At 38.5% G+C, this 25,607-nt stretch overlaps 1 protein-coding gene across 1 annotated transcript; it reads right to left on the bottom strand.

Moving 5' to 3' along the window:
* Nucleotides 1-1,654: 1,654 nt before the first annotated feature.
* n6amt1 (N-6 adenine-specific DNA methyltransferase 1) lies at nt 1,655-18,283 on the bottom strand. The gene is made up of 7 exons (XM_067442879.1): nt 18,137-18,283; nt 11,256-11,394; nt 10,678-10,764; nt 5,825-5,915; nt 3,885-3,968; nt 2,866-3,007; nt 1,655-1,935 (listed from the first exon to the last, which is right to left on the bottom strand). The coding sequence occupies exons 2-7, from the start codon at nt 11,381-11,383 to the stop codon at nt 1,817-1,819; spliced, it is 651 nt and encodes a 216-aa protein (XP_067298980.1). The 5' UTR covers nt 11,384-11,394; nt 18,137-18,283; the 3' UTR covers nt 1,655-1,816.
* Between the last annotated feature and the right edge of the window lie 7,324 nt (nt 18,284-25,607).

Below are 25,607 nucleotides of genomic sequence, written 5' to 3'. Positions count from 1 at the left end.
AGAACATATTTCTTTCATTCGTTTCTTTTCTCTTATGAATAATTTTTCTGTAAAGTTTGCTTGTATCATTTTTCTACATTTTGCAGCGATACTGGCGTACATAAGCATTGAACTATTGTTGAGTGTTCTGCCTATTACATTAACTTTATTACTCTTACTGTTAAATGCAATATGTAGACCTGCAGATACTTGTGGAATTATTCTGTTGCTTAAATTACAATACAATTGGAGCAGCCGCACCGTTCCTGCACATTATAAGCACTGTATGCGGAAGTTACTTTTTGGTTACTTTTATATATATTTATTAATTTGTTTGTGTGTAAAAAAATTAAGAAATAAGTAAAAAAGATTTTGTAAAAATGTATCTTTCAAAAAAAGATAAATAATCCTATTTTTAACCAATAGTTTTCAGAGAATGAAAAAAAAAGCTGAAATGTAATTATTTTTTAATATTCATTTTAAACTTAATTAAAAAATTAAAAAAATGTATGTATATTTTTTTCAAATAAATTCTTTAAGTTGAAGCGCTTCAGTTGTTCAAACTAAAACAAATGAAAAGCTATAGAAATACTTAATAAAAAGATGAAATCAGTTAATATACCCAACATTTTTCTCTTTTTAGTTTTAAGTGTTTATATTGACACTTTTTCAGTTTTATTTTTTTGTGTGTAAAATGTAACTTTTGTGGGGAAAAAATGCAAGACGTCATGTTTGTGTGTTTTGAAAGCTGTAGTTATTGTACCAATATATATATTTTATATATATATAAAATGGTACTGGGTATACATCACAATTAATCACATCATATAACCATTAATCACCCATATATTGTATATATATATATATATATATATAATGTCAGGGCTCAATGGTCTGAATAAACTGCATATTTATTTATATTTTTTTCCCTTTATGAACGCAAAAATAAAAATGATTAAATACATTATATATATATGCTTCATCTTTCATATTTAATTCTTAAATTTGATCAATATATTAAACTACAATCCATAACTGCGTTCTCTCCTCATGAGGCTGTAAGAGTCTCAACAGCGCCACCTTGTTTCCGTCAGAGCGTTATACATTATATTATTATTCACTATTAATCGGCACTTACTAAATGTTACCCAAACACTTCTGATTTTCTATGCATGTATGTATACATAAAATCTGAAAATACACCTTTTTTCCCCTCTTAGTTTTATAGAGTTTATCTAAAAATGTAGCTTTAAAAATGTAAAAAACAGTCATGTTTAATATCCTGATTGGTTACAGAGGCATTCTGGGTAAAACCCTTTGCTCTGAGTCTCAGTAAGAGCGGCTAAACCTCTCTATAAACACATGCTAGTCTGAGTTAAACTGATGGAATGAAACAGAAGACACACACACACACCTTTTCTTACTTAGTATTTTTGTCTTGTTTCTAGTCCAAACATATAAAAAGTCTTAAAACAAGAAGTATTTACTAGACAAGTAAAAATTATTGTCTTGTTTTGGGGAAAAATAACTCAAAATGAAGAGTTTTTGCTTAAAATAAGATAAATAATCTGCCAATGGGGTGAGAAAAATTATTAATTCAAACAGAAAACAAGATTATTTTTCTCACCCCATTGGCAGATTATTTATCTTATTTTAAGCAAAAACTCTCTTCATTTTGAGTTATTTTTTTTTCCAAAACAAGAAAATAGTAAATACTTTTGTTTGAAGAATTTTTAGATGTTTGGACTAAAAACAAGACAAAAATACTGAGTAAGAAGAGCTTTTTTTGCAGCGTGACTGACGAAGCCTCTGCGGTGTTTTACTCTTCATCTGCTCTTCAGGACGTTTGGTCACTTTTACTGAAGCGCAGCACAGAAAGCTTTTCTCGTCCAGCCTGACGAGTCAAACACTCGAGTCCATTCAGCCCAGACTTCCCCAACAGGGACACGATCTCCTCTAGAAGAGACGAAACAAGATACAGATCATAATCTGAGTGTGTGAGGATACTGATGAGAGTCTGAAGATCACACACACACACACGTCATTATCTGATATGATCTTCTCTAGAAGGGACAGCACAGATCATAACCTGAGTGTGTGAAGACACTGATGAGAGTCTGAAGATCTCTCTCACACACACACACACACACAGTCAAAAGTACCGACCACGATACCAAATCGGTTCTGAAATGTTAAAAATGTGACGCTTCGAGCGCTGTTGAGCTGTAATCCTAAACACCTCTGACTGGCCATTGTGCTCACACGCTCATCGGATGTGCCTGTGATTGGCTACAATGATCAACGCACGGCAGCGGTTTGAAACAACACGGAAGTGTTTGAAAGTGTTTTGAAAGCAGGAGCAGGAGCGTTTGAAAGCACAAGCAGGCGTCGACCAGCGGACCGGTAGGCTGATAGACACCTACATTCAAACGCTCTGTGTGTATCTGTGTAAGCGCTCCGTGAAAAGCATCATTGATGTATTTTTACAACATGTTTGTGAAGCGCTGATCAAAGTAGCCAATCATAGACCTATTTGATGAGCACGTGAGCACAATGGCCAGTCAGAGGTCTTTACGATTCCGCTCAACAGCGCTCAAAGGGTCATATTTTTAACATTTCAGTACCGATTTGGTATCGCGGTCGGTACTTTTGACAACACTAACACACACACACACACACACACACACACACACACACACACACACACACACACACACACACACACACACACACACACACACACACACACACACACACACACACACACACAATTATCTGACACGATCTCCTCTAGAAGGGACAACACAGATTATAACGTGAGTGTGTGAAGATTACTGATGTGAGTCTGATCATCACACACACACACACACACACACACACACACACCTGGGTCATTATCAGACACGGTCAGCAGATAAAACAGCCCGTGATCTGAGAGCAGCTGTGGAATTATGGGAAAGAATCGGTCCATGACTTCTCTTCCGCGTCTCCCTCCAGCCCAGGACGCCTGGATCCCGCGGCCGCCCACCTGAGCAGAAAACAAACACGCCTACAGTCACATCAAACTTACAGGGATAGTTGACCCCTAAATGAGCCTGTGATGTTTATCCGCTGACCCCCAGGGCTTCATAGGTGTGTTTGTTTCTTCAGGAGAACACAAATGAAGATTTTTAACTCAGCCGTTGCTCGTGTAATGCATGTCAATGGGGTGTATTTCTATGAGAGTAAAACACACAGACATACGAATCCATATTAACCCCTGCGGCTCGTGGAGACACACTGATGTCTTAAGACACGAAACGATCGCTTTCTGTCAGAAACACAACAGTATTTGTGTTATTTTACCTCATATCAGACGAATCTCATCTAGTGTTCCCAACGACATTACTTCTGCTGGAGAAGGTCAAAATACCGGTGTGATCATAGATATATTTACATAGATGCCTCATTAGTGCCTGTGTGGATCGGTCGAATGAGGCATCTATATAAATATATGTGGCTATCCATGATCACGACGTATTTTGACCTTCTCCAGCAGAAGTAATGTCGATGGGAACACTAGATGAGATTCGAATACTACATGAGGTAAAATAACACAAATACTGTTGTGTTTCTGACAGAAAGCGATCGTTTCGTGTCTTAAGACATCAGTGTGTCTCCATGAGCCGCAGGGTTTAATATGGATTCGTATGTCTGTGTGTGTTTTACTCTCATAGAAATACACCCCATTGACACGCATTACACGAGCAACGGCTGAGTTAAACATCTTCATTTGTGTTCTCCTGAAGAAACAAACACACCTATGAAGCCCTGGGGGTCAGCAGATAAACATCACAGGCTCATTTAGGGGTCAACTATCCCTTTAATGACTCTGATCACATGACTTCACACCGGGTCATTTTTACCTCCTCTGACGGCGTGACGACATACGGCGGATTGAACACCAGCACGTCCACTTTTCCATCGAGCCTCGGCAAGAGACACTGGACCTGTGAGACACAACATTAATTTAGGCTATTAATATTATTTCAAATTTTTAAATAATAAAACAGTAGTTGTTAGGCTACTAAACATGGCTTGTCATCATTGCAATTATCTCGTATACACACTTTCATAGATGTCACGTTTAAATGCACTAAATATAAAAAATGCTTTATTCAGTTATTCTAATTACTTTATATATTGCCTTTAGATTTATATATTATTGAAGCCCGTTTCTGCCACAAAAAAAAAAATTGCAACTTTTTATCTTCTAATTCGTACTTTTTTCCTCACAATTGAGTGTTATAAAGTCCGAATTGAGATATAAACTCGCAATTGTGTGATATAAAGCTAGATTTCTGAGATAAAAAGTCGCAATTACTTTTATTTAGTGGCGAAAACGGGCTTCCATAATATATTGGTCACGCAACGCAAGTGGCAAACATTTAAACAAATAGGGGCCTATGCAATGTTAAAATCACAAACATTACAACAGACAAAAAAAATCATCTCTTTTATTTTGTAAATGTTTAGATTTTTTTTTTACAAGAAACTCAGCAGGTCAATAATAACTTTGTTTTTCCATCTCCAAGAAAAGAGGAAGGACGAGTGCTATCCACTACGTCTCATTATTTATCTAAATGCAGGTATGATGTTGTTTTCCTTGCTTTAATAGAGGCAAAAAAAAGCCATGACCACGAAACCATCAAATTATACGCATCTGTGGTGAAATCACTAGATTTGCACATCAATGTTTATTTTAATGCGAACAAAGCACTGCCACTTTAATTCAGCGCATCCAGCACAGCAAAACATAGACTCACTGTAATCCGTTAACATGGGTACGGAAAATAATTCAACCGCACTGCAAACGAGTGTGTGTGAAACGGGCGTGAGGCAATATTAATCCTTGAACACTTGTGATTGGATTAATCCGTAGGGGATTTCATATAGTCGTAGGATTATAAATTTTAATTTATCATTGATAATGGCGATTGTTAATTTTTTTAATTTTGCTTTATAACTTTACTAGTATTTTGTTGTCATTTTTATTGTTATTTTTTTTACATATTTTTTATAAGTATTATCTATATAGTTTTAGTTTATTTAGTTTTTGTTATTTAAGTATGTCAATTTAAACCCAACACACACGAGCAGAAATAACACGCTGTAGTGTAGCATAAAAACTATTCTCGTCACTTCAGTATTGATATTCTGAGTTGATTTTGTTCTCTTGAACACATGGGACAAAAACTGCTTTATTCGAAATATTTTTATGCGATGTTCCAATATTGTGCAGAAGTAATTCACAGCTTTGACTACACTGAAAAAATGCTTTTCTTACTTAGTATTTTTTTCTTGTTTCTAGTCCAAATATATAAAAAAAGATTCTTAAAACAGCTTTTTAGTGACAAAAAATGAGGAAAGATATTTCTAATGTCCATCACATTAAACCACCAATACATACAAAAATATGTGCAATAAAACCAATGTGGCTTCCAATTATATTATCTTACATTAAGAAACATTTACTAGACAAGCAAAAGTAATTGTCTTGTTTTGGGAAAAAAATAACTCAAAATGAAGAGAGTTTTTGCTTAAAATAAGATAAATAATCTGCCAATGGGGTGAGAAAAATAATCTTAATTCAAACAGAAAACAAGATTATTTTTCTCACCCCATTGGCAGATTATTTATCTTATTTTAAGCAAAAACTCTCTTCATTTTGAGTTATTTTTCCCAAAACAAGACAATAACTTTTACTTGTCTAGTAAATGTTTCTTAACGTAAGAATTTTTAGATATTTTGACTAAAAACAAGACAAAAATACTATTTTTGATAGTATCATGTCTGCGGATCTCACCAGGTCTGTGACGACGGGCTGAAGCTGGATGAGGTTTCGCTGAGACGTCTGAAGTGTGCACTGCGCAGCCGCAGGATTCACATCAGTGCAGCTGCACAACAAACACAACACAAGTCAAGTCAGCTTTACACAACACAATAACACAACCAACTACAGCTGCAAGCAGCAATCATCAGGGCCAAACACAACACAGGCACACAAGGAAGCTGGCAGCAGACATTTGGAGACAATTTTAAAAGGCCAGTTCACCAAAAAATGTAAATTCAGCCAATAATGACTCTCCCTAATGTGGTTGGCCAGCCGTCAGACCTCCGCTCATCTTCACACACAGATGAAGATATTAGTGTTGAAATCCGATGGCTCAGAAAGGCCTTCATTGACACCAATGTCATTTCCTCTCTCAAGACCCATAAAGGCACTAAAGACGTCGTTACAAAGCCCATCTCACTACAGCGGCTCTACAATCATTGATGAAGAGGCCAGAATAGAGTTAATACGTCCGAGTTCAAAAAAGTATATTTGGCAGGAAAAGTTTCATGACGGAAAATCGTCTTCAGCCAATCAGAGAAAAAAATTAATTTTGTTTGTAGCCCTTACAGTTCAAAAGTACAAAACATAAGTGCAACTTTGGACAGTTGGTGGCGCTAGAGGGATTGAGTTAGAGACTCCAAATTTGGTATGGTGACAGTTTATACTGTCCTCTATCGGTCTGCCAAATTTCACAAGATTTTACCATAAGGTTCTATGGGCTGCTATCATGGGCGTCGGCAGCAAATCAAAAGTGGGTAACGTTAGATGCCATTTACAGTAAATTCAAATATACCGCTGTTTACTAAACGATTGATTGGGCCAGACTAAATTACGGAAATCACCGAGTTATTTACCGTGGCTATAGTGTAGGGGTGAGAAACGCATGGCATCAAGTTTAGACACAAATCGATCAGAGGTTCCAATCCCCCTTTTGCCACAATCACTCTACTCCCTTTAGCCATCACACATCAGATCGGATTTATTTTCAATAAAAACGGAGAAAATATTAGAAAAGTAGAAATAAAGTGTTTAATAAGTGTTTCCCGGTTAGGGATAGGTAAACAGACTCGCTGAATTAGAGACGATAAAAGTGAGTGGGTCCAATATTATTGGTCTTAAAAAGTGGGCGGGTCTCGTCTCCCACACACACACACACGCACGCGCGCACGCAGCTGCCAAATGTTAAAGAACCATCAGCATATATCATTGATGGCATGGCTCTTCTACAGAGTCTCAATGATTCAGCCTTTCAAACGTTCAATGACCTGGGTGAGTGTGTCTGGAAAAAGATCGCAACTTTAATGGGAAAGGAAGGTAACAGCTGTGTCGTTATAGTGTTTGATAGATATGACCACCAACACTCCGTCAAAGATCTTGAAAGACAAAGAAGAGGCACAATTCACACCAGCAGACAAACACACATCATCACAGGACAAACAAGTGTTCCAAACTACAGAAAATACCTCAGAATCAGTGGAAACAAGGCTGCTCTATAGCCCCGTTTCCACCACAGGAACTTTACCCAGGAACTTTGGGTGGTACTTCGTGTGTTTAGACCGCAGGAACCAGGGTATAAATGAAGTTCTGGGTAAATATTTCCCCCTCCAAACGGCCCTGCTCGCGAGGTAGTACTTTTTCAAAGTTCAGGAACTTTCGAGGGCGGGACTTGGGCGCTGAACATGCTGATTGGTTGAGCTCACGCAGTTCAACCGGCATTTTTAAAAGTCTTTTGCGAGGTTCGTTCTGCGTTCAGTAAATATCAGTCTTGCTCTCTGTCTGGTGGCGCGCGCTCGTCTCAGCCATCTCACGTTCAATGTCCGTAATAGCTGATAATAATATACATTGTCATTTTAAATCTAGCTTTACAAGCTTTCTGAATATGCTGCAGCTGCATGCTGCTGAATCTGCATATTAGTGCTCTTTTCTGTCGTTGTTAATTACCTCTTTAGTAAACCTATACATAACCAGCAAAAGCAGCAAAGCTTGAATCTCTTCCATACTCGTTATTCATTTTTTTTCACCATGTAAACGACCTGACCGATTACTTTTAAGTGTGTGTCCTTACATGACGTGACGGCGCGCGCCGCGCTCATGTTGACAAGAGAGGAAAGCTCATTTTTCTGAGGGGTAAACTTTTTATTTCGTAAGTTATGAAGATAATGTTGGAGTAATGACACAGCGTATATTGCCCCAGGCAGTTTTTACTTTAACTGCGCCTGACAGAATTTTTTTTTTTCTGAGATGATTATTACACTTTACAACAGATAGCTATAAATAATACTGTATTAGTCCTGGTGGCCGTTAAGAGTTGCTATGGCTACAGTAAACACACTCCAGCTGCTGGAGAAAACAGCGTTGACATTTTTGGTGCGGCAGACAAACTGCATGTGACAAAATGATTGCGATTGAAAGTCATCACATGTAAACACCAGATCGGTTTAGATAACGTCTCATGTAAACAGTTCACTAAATCTTTCAATCGGTACACACAAAATGATTACATGTCCTTCACTGATTTGGAGGAGCAGTCGCGCGCAGTCCTACATCACCGGACTAAATTTGCCTAATCTTCTCGGAACTTTATCGCGGTCGAAACGCAGACAGCTGCAGGTCTGGGGGGGAGAAAAGTTCCTGTAAAAAAGTTCCTGGTACAAATTGTTCCGGGTAATTTTGGTGGAAACGGGGCTTATGTAGCTTTGTCAGCACCCACATCACCAGGACTGGGCCAATGGGAACACTGGAACACTGAACACTGTCATCTTGGCAGGTGGCTTTGAAAATGGTCAGGAGGTCAGGAGTGTTAGCAAGTCAGGCATTGACTGCTTGAAAGACCTTTACAGTGACCAAGAGGAGGCTGACACGAGGCTGGTGTTACATGCAATACACCTTGCATAGTCACATTCTCGTCTAATTGTCAAATGTGATGATACAGATGTACTCGTTTTGCTTCTGTACTATTCAAGCAAAGGGATGTTTGGATCCTCAGTAGTGTTAATGCACTCGGGACATGGCCTTAAGGAAAGATTTGTCCCTATCTGTTCGATCGCTCAGAAGCTTGGAGCAGTGCTTTGTGAGTGTTTACCTGCATGCCACGCCCTCACGGGTTGTGACACCACAAGCAGTTTGTACAGAATTGGGAAGGCCACTGCCCTCACAAGACTGAAGACCCATCTTTGTGAGTTACAGGAAATGAACAAATTTGGACTCTCTGGTAGCCTGGAAGCGGCTTTGCCTGTGGCAAGAAGGTATGCCCTCCTCCTGTATGGCCAAAAGAAAAAGGTGGATGGGCATCCTTGCACCAACCTGGATGAGCTGAGGTACACACTAGCATCTACCACAGATTTGTCAGCAGCAAATCTACCCCCAACAGAAGATGCCTTCCAGCAACATGCTGAGAGCTTTGTACCAAACAGCAGTGTGGCGCCACAGCCACCTGGCCAAACCTCTTCTCTGGAACCCAGTTGGTAGAGGATGGAGGCTCAGAGAAGATGGGTGTATTGAACCTGTGATGTTACAGAAGGCACCAGCACCTAAAGAAGTTAGAGACATCACCCACCTCTACTGTAAAGATGGAAACTGCAATGATGCCACCAAATGCCAGTGTCTTTCAGTGGGCTTGACCTGCACAGAGTTTTGCTCTTGCCCTTTCCCAGACTGTCCAAATATGACCAACTTTGTCACTGATGACAATGTGGATGAGTGACAGTGGTGTGTTGCAGTTGTAACATCATGAGGGGCTGACCTAAGAATGGCTACCAAAAGCAGTTCATGTTCCAAATGGTTGCTACTAGAAAAAAAACAGCCTGAGAAGACAGGGCTCATTCCCCCGTGGAGTGTTTGTTTAGTTAGATTGCCATTTGTTTGATTTAAGACAGTAATTTAATTTGTATTGTGTGATATTAAGTTATAGTTCTATTAAAAGGCTCATTAAAGTCAAACTGCTATCCTGACTCCGAGTCTCCTGTTTGTGCTATGGTAACGTGTTATCTTTCGATTTCAGTCTTTGTTTCCATATAGTACAAGGTGCCATATGAAATGTTTCATTATTAGATGTATCTCATATTTGAATTTCTCAACATTCTTCTCACCACTGATAATGGGCTTTGTAGGCCTACTAAATTATGCTAGTGTTCCATTTCCATTCATTTTAGACACCTCATACATTGAGTAAAGGAATACCCTGATTTGTCATGCTATATTTTCATATTTGGTATTGCTGGATTCAGCACAACCTCACCTTTCCAACAAGCCATCATATGTGTTTATATGACAATCCCTGGCTAAGCAACCATAAAGTAAATGAAAACATTCTGTATAGATATTCAATTTGTGCATGTCCGGTTATTTTAGGTATGTGTTTATATGTCTCTATTTATTCCATACATCAATATATTCACATCCAGTCTTTTCTAGCAGTTAACTCAACTTCCTGACTACAAACATGTCAAGTTTCAAAGCTCTCAGAGCTTGTGTGATTGATCTGCATTAGTTTATATGCCTTAACTCCCATACGGACAGGCTATATTTTAGTCCCTTTTTGGTTTTGGGGTGTATAACAATATCTGTTAATTTAACAATCTTAGCAGTAAAATATTTTTAGCCAAGAATCCATTTCATAAATGGGAGACCTTAGAGAGGAGGAAAAACATTGTTGGGTTTGGTTCTACCTCCGGTAGGGGTATCTCAAAAATTTGGGGGCATTGTCACTAGCCTAAAATGGAAGAAGAACGATGCAAACTTCACTCATTGATCAGCCCTAGTCGGTTCAGCCAGAAACTGACTTTCATTTTTGGAAACTGCTGACATGATTGCTCTATACTCACAGATATAAGACTTCAGACCCGAGCACAGAGGCGAGGAACGCCGATACGACACCGGAGCCGCTGCCGACCTCCAGACACACACACGCTCTGAAAACATCAACATGTCATCAGACACACACACGCGCTCTGAAAACCAACACGCCATCAGATCAGACACACACACACACAAACACACGCACGCTCTGAAAACATCGACACGTCATCAGATCACACACACACACACACACACACACACACACACACACACACACACACACACACACACACACACACACACACACACACACTCTCTGCAAACAACAACACACCATCAGAAAATCAGACACACATGCTCTGAAAACAGGACAACACGTCATGAGAACATCAGACACACAGACACACACACACACACACACACACACGCTCTGAAAACATCAACACACCATCAGAAAATCAGACACACACACACACACACATGCTCTGAAAACATCAACACACCATCAGAACATCACACACACACACACACATGCTCTGAAAACATCAACACACCATCAGAACATCACACACACATCGGCATCCGGAGGAATGGAGACAGTCACCTGCGTCCCTTCAGCCAATCAGCATCCTTCTCCAGAGCGTCCATCAGCAGGAACGAGTCTTCCGCGGGCTCATAAACGTCTGAGAACGAGCCGTGGCCGGCCGGAGCGTACAGGGGCGTCGGGTACATGAGCACAGCGTCTGATGGGGAAAGCCAATGAGTTATTAAAGTGGCATGAACTGGCTTTAAAAAAAATTATACTGTTGTCTGAGGTCAACTAATGACGTGTGTGTGGTTTTACATTCACAAACATCATAACTCATCAGTAATAGGCTCTTTTCTACACTGGTTTTGAGGCTCTCTCCTGAACGCTGGTTTGATGGGCGTGTCACTGGAGACTTGGAAGTAAACGCCCACAGCTAGGATTGGATAAGATTTGCATATTTAATGAGCTTCAGCTCTGTCAGTTCACATGAGGGATTGTTTTGAAAGCGGCGCCGGAATGATTCTCTCACAGGGCTCACTAAACCTCTTTATCAAACAAACACAATGATTTATTTCTCATGAACCCGCGATTAATTGGAATATTCTTTTTTATTACTTGGCCCGCCTGATCGGTGGACATAAGCGTGAACCGCACGTAAACACACACACACACACATACACACACAGTATCAGCCGATACCGAGTCCCGATCCAATATTTCTATAATACATCAAAAAAAAAAGAAAGAAGAGTGAAAAAAAAAACGTTCCAGGATGTTCCTTATTTTTTTTATTTAATTCACCTTATTTTAACATTCAACAACTCTGCTAACAAACAGAGCACTTCTGTGAGGTAGGCTGAACAATCAAGTAATAAATAACAAATTCTTCACTTTTGGATTTTAGTGCAACAGTAAATATAAATAAAAAAAGTCTGGGACCCGAAGTTGCGCAGTAGAGAGCAGGAAGTACAGTCCCGATATCTAAAGCCCGCCCACACTCTCACAGATGCAGAACAATTAATTATGTTGGTGTGAAATAAACAGTTATTGAAATGTAGAAATTAAAGCTAAAGCTCCAATCTGCTCCCCAAAATCCTGAAAAAAGTCCATTAGTGCCTCAGTGACAACTTCACTCAGAGAAGATGTCGATCTCAGCGGTCAATCATGACGTCACACACCCGTTTTTATAGCATTAAATAACTAACTAAAACTAAACTTATTTAAAAACAAACGCTTGATCATGAAATCATCGTGATGATAACTGCCTTCAATGACATAAACTAACTTTGGGGAAAACATATTTGAGGTGTAATTTGATTGTTTAGTTCGCCTCACGTCCATTAGAAAACACAGAGGTGCGGCTATACTGGGACCGGCCACCAGGGGGTGATGGAGGAGCGGAGGCTTCAGTTTCTGAGAGGAGTACTGCAGGCTTGATTTAAACCAATAGCGTACAACAAAAAGTGACGTTATGCCGCACGAGTTGCTGTTTCTGTGTGGAGTTAAAAGGGTCTAACTCTGTGCCATCGCATAACTATTGATGTGTTAAAAAAAAATTGAGAATGAGAATATACATATATATCCGAGTCCTGTTCGGGAGGTAATGTCCGATTCCGATCGAGTCTGAAATTACGTGATCGGCTCGGGACCTAAAAAGAATATTATTTCTCTATTTGAGATTCACGGCCTGATGACGGGCTTATGTTTTGGTAGCACGTCTAGAAAACACACAGCCCCGGGACTATAACATATAAAAAAGATGTTTTACTCACATAAGTGTGTTGCACCACTCCTGTCGGATCCAATATAGAAGAAACAGAATTGTGTTTTAATCTCAAAATATCTGCCAATCTGGCTCGACCTGAGACTTGTTTACAAACGATTCCGCAGTGAAATGAAGTGAACACATGTATAATGTCTTCCCCACGTGAGCTGGAACTTCATTAAAAATAAATTAAGTATCACACATTCCTAATATTATGATCCGAAGGAAGCTAATGCAGCGACTGTTCTTCCACAACCAGGTATAAGTGCAATATCTTGCTATATTCTTCACCATGTTTATTGCTGCTGGCAAGCGCGATCCCTTGAGTCTGTGGGCGGGGCTACTGAATTAAACGAGTCTGTGGGCGGGGCTACTGAATTAAATGAGTCGGTGGGCGGGGCTACTGAATGAAATGAGTCGGTAGGCAGGGCTACTGAATTAGAGGAGTCAATGGGTGGGGCTACGAAATTAAATGAGACGATGGGCAGGGCTACTGAATTAGATGAGGCGATGGGCAGGGCTACTGAATTAGAGGAGTCGGTGGGCGGGGCTTCTGAATTAAATGAGTCAATGGGTGGGGCTACTAAATTAAATGAGTCGATGGGCGGGGCTACTAAATTAAATGAGACGATGGGCAGGGCTACTGAATTAGAAGAGTCGGTGGGCGGGGCTTCTGAATTCAATGAGTCAATGGGCGGGGCTACTAAATTAAATGAGACGATGGGCAGGGCTACTGAATTAAATGAGACGATGGGCAGGGCTACTGAATTAAATGAGTCGATAGGCGGGGCTACCAAATTAAATTAGTCGGTGGGCAGGGCTACTGAATCAGACAAGCTTATTATTCTGTAGGGGCGTGTTTTATCATTTGATGTCATCAAGATGCGCACACAATCGTTTTCTGGGACTGGTGTCTATAAAAGCTTTTCTTAGATTAACAAGGAAGTTTTCAGATCTGAATCTTACAGGATATTATTATATTAACATGACCTTTAATATATCAAAAGCTCAAGGGAAAAAAGCTCAAGTTGACTTGTCAATTCATTAACCCTTTAAAGTAGGGATGCACCGAAATGAAATTCTTGGCCGAAGCCGAAACCGAATAATAATGAAATGCTTGGCCGAAGACCGAAGGCCGAATACCGAACGCGGTGTTTCGCATTTTTTCCATTTATTTGGCAATTTTTTTTTACCATTACAATAATTAAATAATAAAAATTTGCTTTTTACTATTTTGTGTTGCTTTTCAGAGAAATAAATCAAATAACAAAAATACAATTTCAAAATATTTATTTAACACTGAATTTTTTTTTAACATTCCAGCAGATATTATACAAACTAAGCACAACATAACTTAAAATAAATAATTAGTAAAATAAAAAATATTTTTTTATTTGGCCATCTTAGAAGCCCCCCTTCTTGAATAGGTTATGTTAGGCCTATAACTGACTGCTGAAAGAATGTAACTCTGTATGTCTACAACAACTAATGTGCATTGAATAGTGCAAAAAATGTGGATGAACCCACAACAAATAAATAACTGTCTTAGACATAAGCCTACTTAGCCTACTTCTTCAGGAAAAGTGGCAGGTTCTTCTTTATGAAAAGTAGCTTCTCTGCTTTCTCACATGAAAGTCGGTTCCTCTTCTCATCGATGACATGAGCACTAAATTTCAGCACTAAACAGTGCTTCCACACTGCTGACATGTTTGCTGCATAAAGCACGCAGCTCTCACTCTACGTGGGTTACTTTTTGATCACGTCATTAAAAACGTCATTGTTCGGCCAAAATTATTCGGCCTTTTTACTTATTCGGCCGAATGCCGAAAGTGCTTTTTTTGGCTATTTTCGGCCGAATAATTTCGGTTGCCGAATATTCGGTGCATCCCTACTTTAAAGTGGCATTAAAAGGGAAGTCATTGTGCCGTAAATCGAGTGAATAGCTTCTCAAACAAAAAACAAATGTGGGCGTGGCTTGATTGTGTCTGTGGGGATTTGATTGGATGGCTGTGGTTTGCTATTGGTCGATCTCATGTGAGTGACAGATAGCCCACCCTCATCATCAGAGAAGAGATTAAGTTATACTGACTCAAGATTATGAGTTTAACAGTGCAATATTTCATAAAAAATAACAATTGTCAATTTTGATTTCACGTCCAGTTGTGCTCATTGGGTGGCCACACGTTTCAAAATAGAATTTATACGCCTCATGCTGCCAAACCCAACCGGCCTCAGCTCCGACGGGCTCAATCTGGTTTTAAGTGTCGTTTCACACGCAGACGGCTTGATTTGGGGTTTTATGGCTGTATTTTCTGAGCTTTGGCACGCCGGAGCGCTCGATGGTGTGAACGTTAAGAGCCCCGAGCGAGCTCTGAAAACAAGAAGATTAAGAGAAGAGAAGTTTACAATGTCTTAATGAAGTCTATAAATGCAGCAGCATCCGTCTGAACGAACACGCTCCGACACGTGAGCTTCAGTTCAGCTCGATCGCTCCGTCAAATAAACATCCAAACATCTGGACTCGAGCGGCCGGATCACGCTGAGGATACACAGCTGTGACAAAACACCGTCAAGCCCTGCGGTAAAACCATGGTACATTAATATCTATACATCCATCCATCCATCCATCCATCCATCCATCCATCCTTCAATCCATCTATCCTTCAATGCATCCATCCATCCATCCATCCCTTTCAATCCATCCATCCATCCATCTATCCTTCCTTCCTTCCATCCATCCATCCTTCAATCAATCCATCCTTCAATCCGTCTATCCATCCATCCACTCATTTATTTATTTATTCATTCACTCATCCATCTATCTATCCACCCATCCATCCAACTATCAATCTATCTACCTATCCATCCTTCCACTCATTCATTCATCCATCCATTCACCCAACTATCAATCCATTTACCTATCCATCCATCCATCCACTCATTTATTTATTCATTCACTCATCCATCTATCTATCCACCCATCCATCCAACTATCAATCCATTTACCTATACACCCATCCATCCATCCATTCACCCAACTATAAATCCATTTACCTATCCATCCATCCATCATTTCGGCCCTTTATATACAGCTGTAAAAAAAACACGCTCAAGTCCTGCGGTAAAACCATGGTCCTTTAATATCCATCCAACTATCAATCCATTTACCTATCCATCCATTCATCCATCCATCCATCCATCCATCCATCCATCCATCCATCCAGCCACCTTTCCATCAAACTTTCAATTCATCTGCTTACCCATCCATCCATTGACCCATCTATCTATCCAATCCATCCATTCATCCTTCCACTCATTCATTCATCCACCCATCCATCCATCCATCCATCAAACTTTCAATTCATCTGCTTACCCATCCATCCATCGACCCATCTATCTATACATCCATCCATCCATCCTTCAATCCATCCATCCATCCTTCAATCTGTCAATCCATCCATCCTTCAATGCATCCATCCATCCATCCATCCCTTTCAATCCATCCATCCATCCATCTATCCTTCCTTCCTTCCATCCATCCATCCTTCAATCAATCCATCCTTCAATCCGTCTATCCATCCATCCACTCATTTATTTATTTATTCATTCACTCATCCATCTATCTATCCACCCATCCATCCAACTATCAATCTATCTACCTATCCATCCTTCCACTCATTCATTCATCCATCCATTCACCCAACTATCAATCCATTTACCTATCCATCCATCCATCCATCCACTCATTTATTTATTCATTCACTCATCCATCTATCTATCCACCCATCCATCAACTATCAATCCATTTACCTATACACCCATCCATCCATCCATCCATCCATTCACCCAACTATCAATCCATTTACCTATCCATCCATCCATCATTTCGGCCCTTTATATACAGCTGTAAAAAAAACACGCTCAAGTCCTGCGGTAAAACCATGGTCCTTTAATATCCATCCAACTATCAATCCATTTACCTATCCATCCATTCATCCATCCATCCATCCATCCATCTATCTATCTAGCCACCTTTCCATCAAACTTTCAATTCATCTGCTTACCCATCCATCCATCGACCCATCTATCTATCCAATCCATCCATTCATCCTTCCACTCATTCATTCATCCACCCATCCATCCACCCATCCATCCATCCATCCATCCATCAGACTAAAGTTTTTTACTAGGAGCTCAGTGGCCCCCAACTGAAAATTTTAGGGGCACGACTAGAAAATGTAAAGGTGCACTCCGTAAATCAGCATGCTAATTTCCACTGTATCACTAATAAATACTCAAAGAATGAAAAATTCTCGAGCCAAAGGTGTTCGAGTATGAGATGTGATTTGTTGAATTCAGTGAACGAATACTTCCTTTACTGACCGAGATATTTCAGAGTCGAGAGATCTAGTTCATGAACGAATTGAATGTCGTTCGTGAAGTTAACATAATGAACCAGTTGTTGAGCGATACTGACAGCCAACAGCTCGAGCGGTTTGGCATAATTAATTGCAAAAGTGTAATTACGCAGGCTGATGTATGTTTGAACAGGTTAGCAAAATGCAACATTTGGTGGCAGTCTGGAGCCGAGTAACATCAATCCACCCATCCAAAAAGTCTAGAGAAAATAAAAAATAAATAATAAGATTAAAATAAATAGGTAAACAGATTAAATAAAATAAAAAATGATTAAAATAAAACAGTTCAAAATCTATAAATCTATGTTAAGTGTATTGTTTATTTATTTGTTTGATTTATTTTAGTCCACTTTTTATTTATTTATATTAACTAGTTTTATCTAATTTGATCTGATTAATAGACTATATATATATATATATATATATATATATATATATATATATATATATCTTTTACATTCACCCCCCCCCCCCCCACACACACACACGCCGTTTACATGGTACACAGAAAAGCAGACACACATAGTAAAATAATAATACTAGGGTATTATAATTATATCTGAAGTACCTTGCAGTATCATATTAATACCGTGGTTTGTGAATCTAGATCATTCATGGTAACGTTATACTTCAAAATACTATAGTAACGTCGTTACTACAATCTCGGAGGGGTCGCTACACACACTCGTAATCTTTATGGATGTTAAACTTGAAATAGAAATACATTTTAAACGTTAGATAATAAGTTTTATGATAATGAATGTGTTTCTTACCCTGTCTGCTGCAAGCGCATGATTTTCAAACACAACAGCGCGTGGACTCGGTGGATATTGCACTTCCGGGTGCTGTCACGTGTGCATTATGGGAGTTGTAGTTTTTCAACACAGAGTCGTATTCGGTGACTGTATGTGATTCATAACTGATGTTATGAAAATAACTGTTCATTTCAGATCAATCCGTTCATCTCAAATGTTCTTTTGTAATCCCTGACGAATATATAAGGGAAAAAAAAAGTATTTTCCTGTATTGTGTCGTTGTGAACGTGAGCTCCAGATGGCCCTGGTTAGAGCGTCCACGTGCTGTTCCACCGATTAACAACACATACAAGAGGGACTCATAAAAAACTTTCAATAAAACATGTAATTTCTGTGCACAGTGAGTGATAAACAACTTGTATTAATTAAGACTGGGCTTTACAGGGGCCTGAGGGGGCGGAGCCTGCAGCTGCCACACTGTAGAATCCGTCCAATGGGGTGGACGTTTGGCTCTGGTAGAAAGGTACACACACACACACACACACACACACACACACACACACACACACACACACACACACACACACACACACACACACACACACACACACACACACACACACACACACACAATCAATCTCTCTCTCTCTCTCTCTCTCTCTCTCTCTCTCTCACACACACACACACACACACACACACACACACACAATTTTTAAAATAAAAATGTATTATTTGTGTGATCAGATAATTCTTGAAAAACATTATTCTACCCCCCCACACACACACATAATGTTATGAATATATATATAATATATATATATATATATATATATATATATATATATATATATATATATATATATATATATATTCAAATGTTGTTGAAGAATAATAAGTCTAAAGAAAGGAGGAGGAATGAGAGTTTTAAAGCTCAGTAGAGGGCAGCATTGATCTACGAGTCGTTCTTCATCCTCTCAGGCTCTCAGTTTTTCTCCCAGCTGAGGTTCTGAAAGCCCCGTCTGGAAAGAAACACACACACACAGATATCAGTTGACACACACCTTCAGATTACACTCCAGGTGTCACACAAACACAGATCCACAATTGACACCAACACACACTCTGCAGAGACGCGTTTCAGTGTGTTAAAGCTGCTTCTCCACAGAGTCTGGATCCAAACAAACGCCACAGCCTGCTGGGAAAAACTGCCAAGATCCAAAAATTATTGTGGTAGCAAAACTCTCAGGAAAAAGGTGCAAAGCTGATACCCTTCAAAAGTGACTCCTTTGCACCTCTTTATCCCAAAGGAACACTCCACTTTTTCTGAAAATAGGCTTATTTCCAAGTCCCTAAACAGTTGAGTTTTACCGTTTTTGACTCCATTCAGCCGATCTCTGTATCTGGCGGTAGCACTTTTAGCATAGCTTAGCATACATCATTGAATCAAATTAGAACATTAGCATCGTGTTTAAAAATGACCAAAGACTTTTACTATACTTTCCATTTAAAATTTGACTCTGTGTTTACATCGTGTACGATTTCTTTTATTGCTATGTAATATATAGACCGATTTTTATAGACCGATAATATCACTGCACCGCTGCACCCGTGGTACGGCAGCAAAGTTCCCTGATTATTACGCAGAAATGAGAGAAGAGTTCCTATCTATAATTGGTCTAAAAATCTAAACTTTTCTTTTTCCGTTGGTCTTAGTGCACGATGTAACTGCAAAATAGTAAAGTTTTAAATTGGAAAAAATATTATCTCTGAAAAAATAAAGTCTTTGGTCATTTTTAAACACGATGCTAATGGTCTAATCCGATTCAATGATGTATGCTAAGCTATGCTAAAAGTGCTACCGCCAGATACAGAGATCGGCTGAATGGAGTCAAAAATTGTTCCTTTAAAGAGTGCATGTCAGTACCTTCTGAAAGCTTTTGTACCCTTTTATTCTGAGATTGAAAACAACAAAGTCAACTTTTAACGTCTGTTGATGACATCACAGGCTGTGCGTCCAATCAAACGGCAGTATTGTAGTCAAATTCGATGGATGGACAGGTTGTGTGATGCCTTTATTCTCAAAAACCATAAACAAAACGACACAAAGATAAAAGAAAAACTAACAAAACCTCGTTCTAAGAGAGTTTTCTATGGAAGCCCGTTTCCGCCACTAATTAAAAAAAAAAAAGAGTAATTGCAACTTTTTATCTCACAAAAACTTTTTTTTTCCTCAATTGCGAGTTTTAAAGTCAGAATTCTGAGATGTAAACTCGCAATTGACAGAAAAGAAGTCAAAATTAAAAACAAATTATGGTGGAAAATAAGTATTTGGTCCCATACAAAAAAAGCAAGATTTCTGGCTCTCACAGACCTGTAACTTCTCCTTTAAGAGGCTCCTCTGTCCTCCACTCGTTACCTGTATTAATGGCTCCTGTTTGAACTGGTTATCAGTATAACAGACATCTGTCCACAAACTCAAACAGCCAGACTCCAAACTCCACTATGGCCAAGACCAAAGAGCTGTCAAAGGACACCAGAAACAAAATTGTAGACCTGCACCAGGCTGGCAAGACTGAATCTGCAATAGGTAAGCAGCTTGGTGTGAAGAAATCAACTGTGGGAGCAATTATTACAAAATGGAGGACATACAAGACCACTGATAATCTCCCTCGATCTGGGGCTCCGCGCAAGATTTCACCCCATGGGGTCAAATGATCACAAGAAAGGTGACCAAAAATCCCAGAACCACACGGGGGGACCTAGTGAATGACCTGCAGACCAAAGTAACAAAGGCTACCATCAGTAACACACTATGACATCAGGGACTTAAATCCTGCAGTGCCAGGCGTGTCCGGGCCCATCTGAAGTTTGCTAGAGAGCATTTGGATGATCCAGAAGAGGATAGGGAGAATGTCATATGCTCAGATGAAACCAAAATAGAACTTTTTTGGTAAAAACTCAACTTGTCGTGTTTGGAGGAGAAAGAATGCTGAGTTCCACCATACCTACTTTGAAGTATGGGGGGGACATATCATGCTTTAGGGCTGTTTTTCTGCAGAGGGACCAGGCGGTACGTGTAAAGGAAAGAAAGAATGGGGCCATGTATCGTGAGATTTTGAGTAAAAACCTCCTTCCATCAGCAAGGGCATTGAAGATGAACCAGGGCTGGGTCTTTCAGCATGACAATGATCCAAACAGGGCCGGCCTAAGGCATAAGTGAACTAAGCGGCTTTGTGTTTGAAATCGCCTTTATGGCCTTAAAACAATTACTAAATAAACTGCAAAATGTTCTGTTTTCTAATATATGCACGGATTGATTCTGACAGCGCTGCACGAGCTCGCGGTTCCATCGGCTGGACTAAAGCTTGTTCGTCAGGGTTCAAAGTCCACAGTGCAAGCAAAAAAAAAAAGGCGCTTAAACGGCGCTTCTCTTCAGTTGCCCGGTATGCAAATGCAAATTCGTTCTTCCTAAAAAAGCCTTCCCAAATTTGTAAAGAGAATCATTTATAAATATGCTGTTGTCAACAAATAGAAGTACTAATGTCTTTCTGCGTGAATTTCCGCCAAAATAAAAGCTCTGCTTAATGTTTGAAAGAAATCCACCATTTCTTGTTTTAAAAGAAGTCTCTGCTCACAAAAAGGCCTTTATTTATTTGATCAAAACTAGTTATATTGTGAAATATTATTGCAATTTATATATATATATATATATATATATATATATATATATGATATTCGTATGTGATCGTATGCGTATATTCCTGTGATCAAAGCTGAATTTTCAGCATCATTACACCAGTCTTCACTGTCACATGATCCTTCACAGATTATTCTCATGATGATTTGCTGCTCAAGAAACATTTATTTTTTATTATCACGTTGAAAACAGTTGTGTAAACATCTTTTTTAAGATTCTTTGAAAGCTTTCTATTTTCGATAAATCCTGTTCTTTTGAACTTTCTATTCATCAAAGAGTCCTGGGGTAACGAATTGTGAGCATATTTAGCATGAGACTTCTTAAAAAAAAGAAAGTTTAAATCGTAGATATCCCAGTCTGAACCGTACTGTAAGACTTTGAATATTAAAGTGCAAATGAACGCCTGAGCACTCATGTGGGTTTGCTACAATTAAAAACCGTATAAGGGTAAAAACATGACAGACAGACATGATGTAAGCAACACAGCTACAACTAATACAATTGATAATGGGTGTGCGATTATTATCAAGAATTGACAATAGTCAATCGGTACCGAGGGGCCCCCAAATAAAATTCTGCTTAGGGCCCCATGAAGGCTTGGGCCGGCTCTGGATCCAAAACACAAAGGAAGGCAATGAAGGAGTGGCTTCGTAAGAAGCATTTCAAGGCCTGGAGTGGCCTACCCAATCTTCACATTTCAACCCCATAGAAAACCTTTGGAAAATCTTTACTGACCAAAATACTTGTTTTCCACCATCATTTGCAAATAATTTCTTTAAAAATCAGATAATGTGATTTTTCTGGATATTTTTCTCATTCTGTCCCTCATAGCAGAAGTGGACCTATGATGAAAATTACAGGCGCCTCATCTTTTTAAGTGGGAGAACTTGCACAATTGGTGGCTGACAAGTGAGTTTTTTTTTTTATCCTTAAATATATATATACAAAAACTTTTTGCCCCACTGTATTTATATTGGCAACCTATTTAACCAATCGTGGCAATACACACAAGTATTTAACTGACTCGTCAGGTTGAGCGTGTCTATATTCTGCCATGTTCATCCGGTTCAATAACAGTGTCAATGTTGCAAAATCTCTGCATGCAAAAGCAATAGTTCATGCACAAATGACAAATTCTGTTGATTCAAACCAGCATGACAGATTAGTACTTGCATGACTACTTTTATACCCAGACAGCAACATCGTGTCGGCCCAGATCCGGCCCACATCTGGTAGGTGTTGAATTCACGTGTACCACTTGTTGCTAGCTGGGTATCATTTTTCTGCTTTTGTTGTACTGAACAATGTGAGCAAATATAAGAATATTAATTTCTGGGTCAATGAGTCAACATATTTCCATTCGCGTGCAACCTTTCAGAAGATCTTAAACTGTAAAATCTGTGCTGTTCTCCTCCGAGCCAAACGTTCAGGCCCTAGTGCTCGTAGCCGTGCTTTTATGAGGCTGAAGTTATAACTCGGATTAAATGAATGAAGTGTCTGGCTTTTTTTGCATTTGAAAACGGCGAGTGCTCATTAAAGCCAGCTGTGTGCGTTTCTCAGACTGCTTTGTTCGGGATGTTCTGGTCTTCTCTGGAGACGCGCGGAGCTTTATGAGAGATCGGCTGCTCGGATGAAGCTCATAAACATGCGGTTCAAAGCACTTCAACAACACAGACGCTTCGTTAGGGGATGTACTAGTGGAAGTTTAGCCTTTCTGATCCGTGTTCATGTCAAGATAATGGAAGAGGATTAATATTACAACATAATATAATACAATGTAATATAAGCTTCACAGTAATTATTCAGCTCAGTTCAGTTTAATGTTAATTCAGTTCAGTTCAATAACTGATAACAATTATATTGATACAACACAACTTCTCTAGACCTATTAGATGTAGTATGTAATATTCTATATTCAATATAATCCCAGCTAACACGGCTTTTTTAAAGTTATAAACAAATGTTCAAGTAACATCAATAGAACGTTCTTTCAAGATTATCTGGTCTATAATGTTCTCAAAAAAGCAAACATTTTATTTATTTTCTTAATGTTTTTTGCTGATACATTTGATGTTTATATGATATATCGGCCAGCATATTGGTATCGACCGATATATGTTAATTTCTAATGTTAGCGTTATCGTTTCAATGAGTAAATGTGGCCCACTAAAGGCTATACATAATGCATTATTTCCTTCAGATGCACACTTTACGCCATGATGATTTGAATTGCTTGATATATGATTTGAACCACTCCAAAAAGGAAAATTCAGTTAGTTCATTTAGTTGCAGCGCAAGTCTGTCATATAAACTGCATAAAATTAAAATGAGAACATTATAATTGTATGTTTGGGATGACTTGGGGACAAATTTGGATTTATATTAATCAGCCAATATAACTGTTATCGGCTTTCAAATTTATAAAATTATCGGTTAACAGTAAAAGCCAAATATTTCATATAGATGCATTGCTATAAAAAAGTATCTCAAAATTATATAAATGTATATAAAATAAAAAAAAAATTATAAAATATTTGGATTTAAATTTATCTACCAATATATTGGTTATCGGCTTTCAAAAATAAAGAATTATCGGCTATTGGTCAAAATGTTCACATCGGTGCATCCTTATCAAAATGATCTCCAAATTATATAAATGTATATAAAATCAAAAATTATATAAAATTTAGATTTATCGGTCAAAATATCGGTTATCGGGTTTTAAAATATAAAGAGTTATCTGTTATCGGTATTGGCCAAAACTTTCATCAGTCCATCCCAATAAAAAAGGATCTCAAAATTATATAAATGTACATAAAATAAAAAATTATATAAAAATTGGATTTCGATTTATCTGCAAATATATCGGTTATCGACTTTGAAATATAAATTATCGGTTATCGGTATCGGACAAAATGTTAATTTCAATGCATTCCTATAAAAAAAGATCTAAAATTATATACATTAATACAAAATAAAATGTTTTGATTCGTTGGCCAATATTGTTTATTGCCTTTCAAATTATCGGTTATTGGTATCGGCCAAAATGTTCATATTTGTGAATTCCTACATTTAAGTCAGACGTTCGTCTAACATTTTTCAAATGTTGCATAATGTTTGAAGAATGATAAAAGTGGAATGCTCCCTTAACGTTCACATAACCATAATAAAAAATTAAAAAAACATATTAAAAAAAAACCTTCAGATCACATTCAGAAATAACGTTTTTTTTGTAACTTAGCAAAACATTCTGATAATAATTTTTTTAAGCTGGGAATACATCAGTTAATACATATAGTATTATTTAATATAATAACTTTGCAGGCAATCTCACAAGTGTCCTTGACAACCAAATAAATAAATTCCTAAAATTCAAAATAAACAAGTAGTTAGATGGAGATAATAATAATAGCAAGTTTTTCTCAGCGTGGAACTGCTGTGCAGAAATGACTGTCAATTCAATTCCAGAAAACCTCCTTTAAAACAGTTCATAAACGTCAGAAAAATGAATAACGAGCAAGAATATTCCAATAAAATGGCAAATATTTTACACATCTCTCACATGAATTCTAAAGAACGCCGTTAATAAATTTTTGAAGTATCGGTGCACAGATGTCCTGATTATGGACACCCGGTGAGGAATATTACTGTAGGAAAGAAAACGGCTCTAGTCGGTTATTAAATTATGATGTGGGTCCACGAGGGAAAGCATTAGACAGATGAATGAGGTACGGCAGGAATGTTCACAGGTGATGTCTCTGGTTACGGGGAACGGGACTCACTCGGGGGTGT

The sequence above is a fragment of the Pseudorasbora parva genome, chromosome 4 (assembly GCF_024679245.1).
Source record: "Pseudorasbora parva isolate DD20220531a chromosome 4, ASM2467924v1, whole genome shotgun sequence".
Taxonomy (NCBI): domain Eukaryota; kingdom Metazoa; phylum Chordata; class Actinopteri; order Cypriniformes; family Gobionidae; genus Pseudorasbora; species Pseudorasbora parva.
The sequence above is the reverse complement of the archived record's forward strand: the minus strand, read 5'-3'. Positions and strand labels throughout refer to the sequence as shown.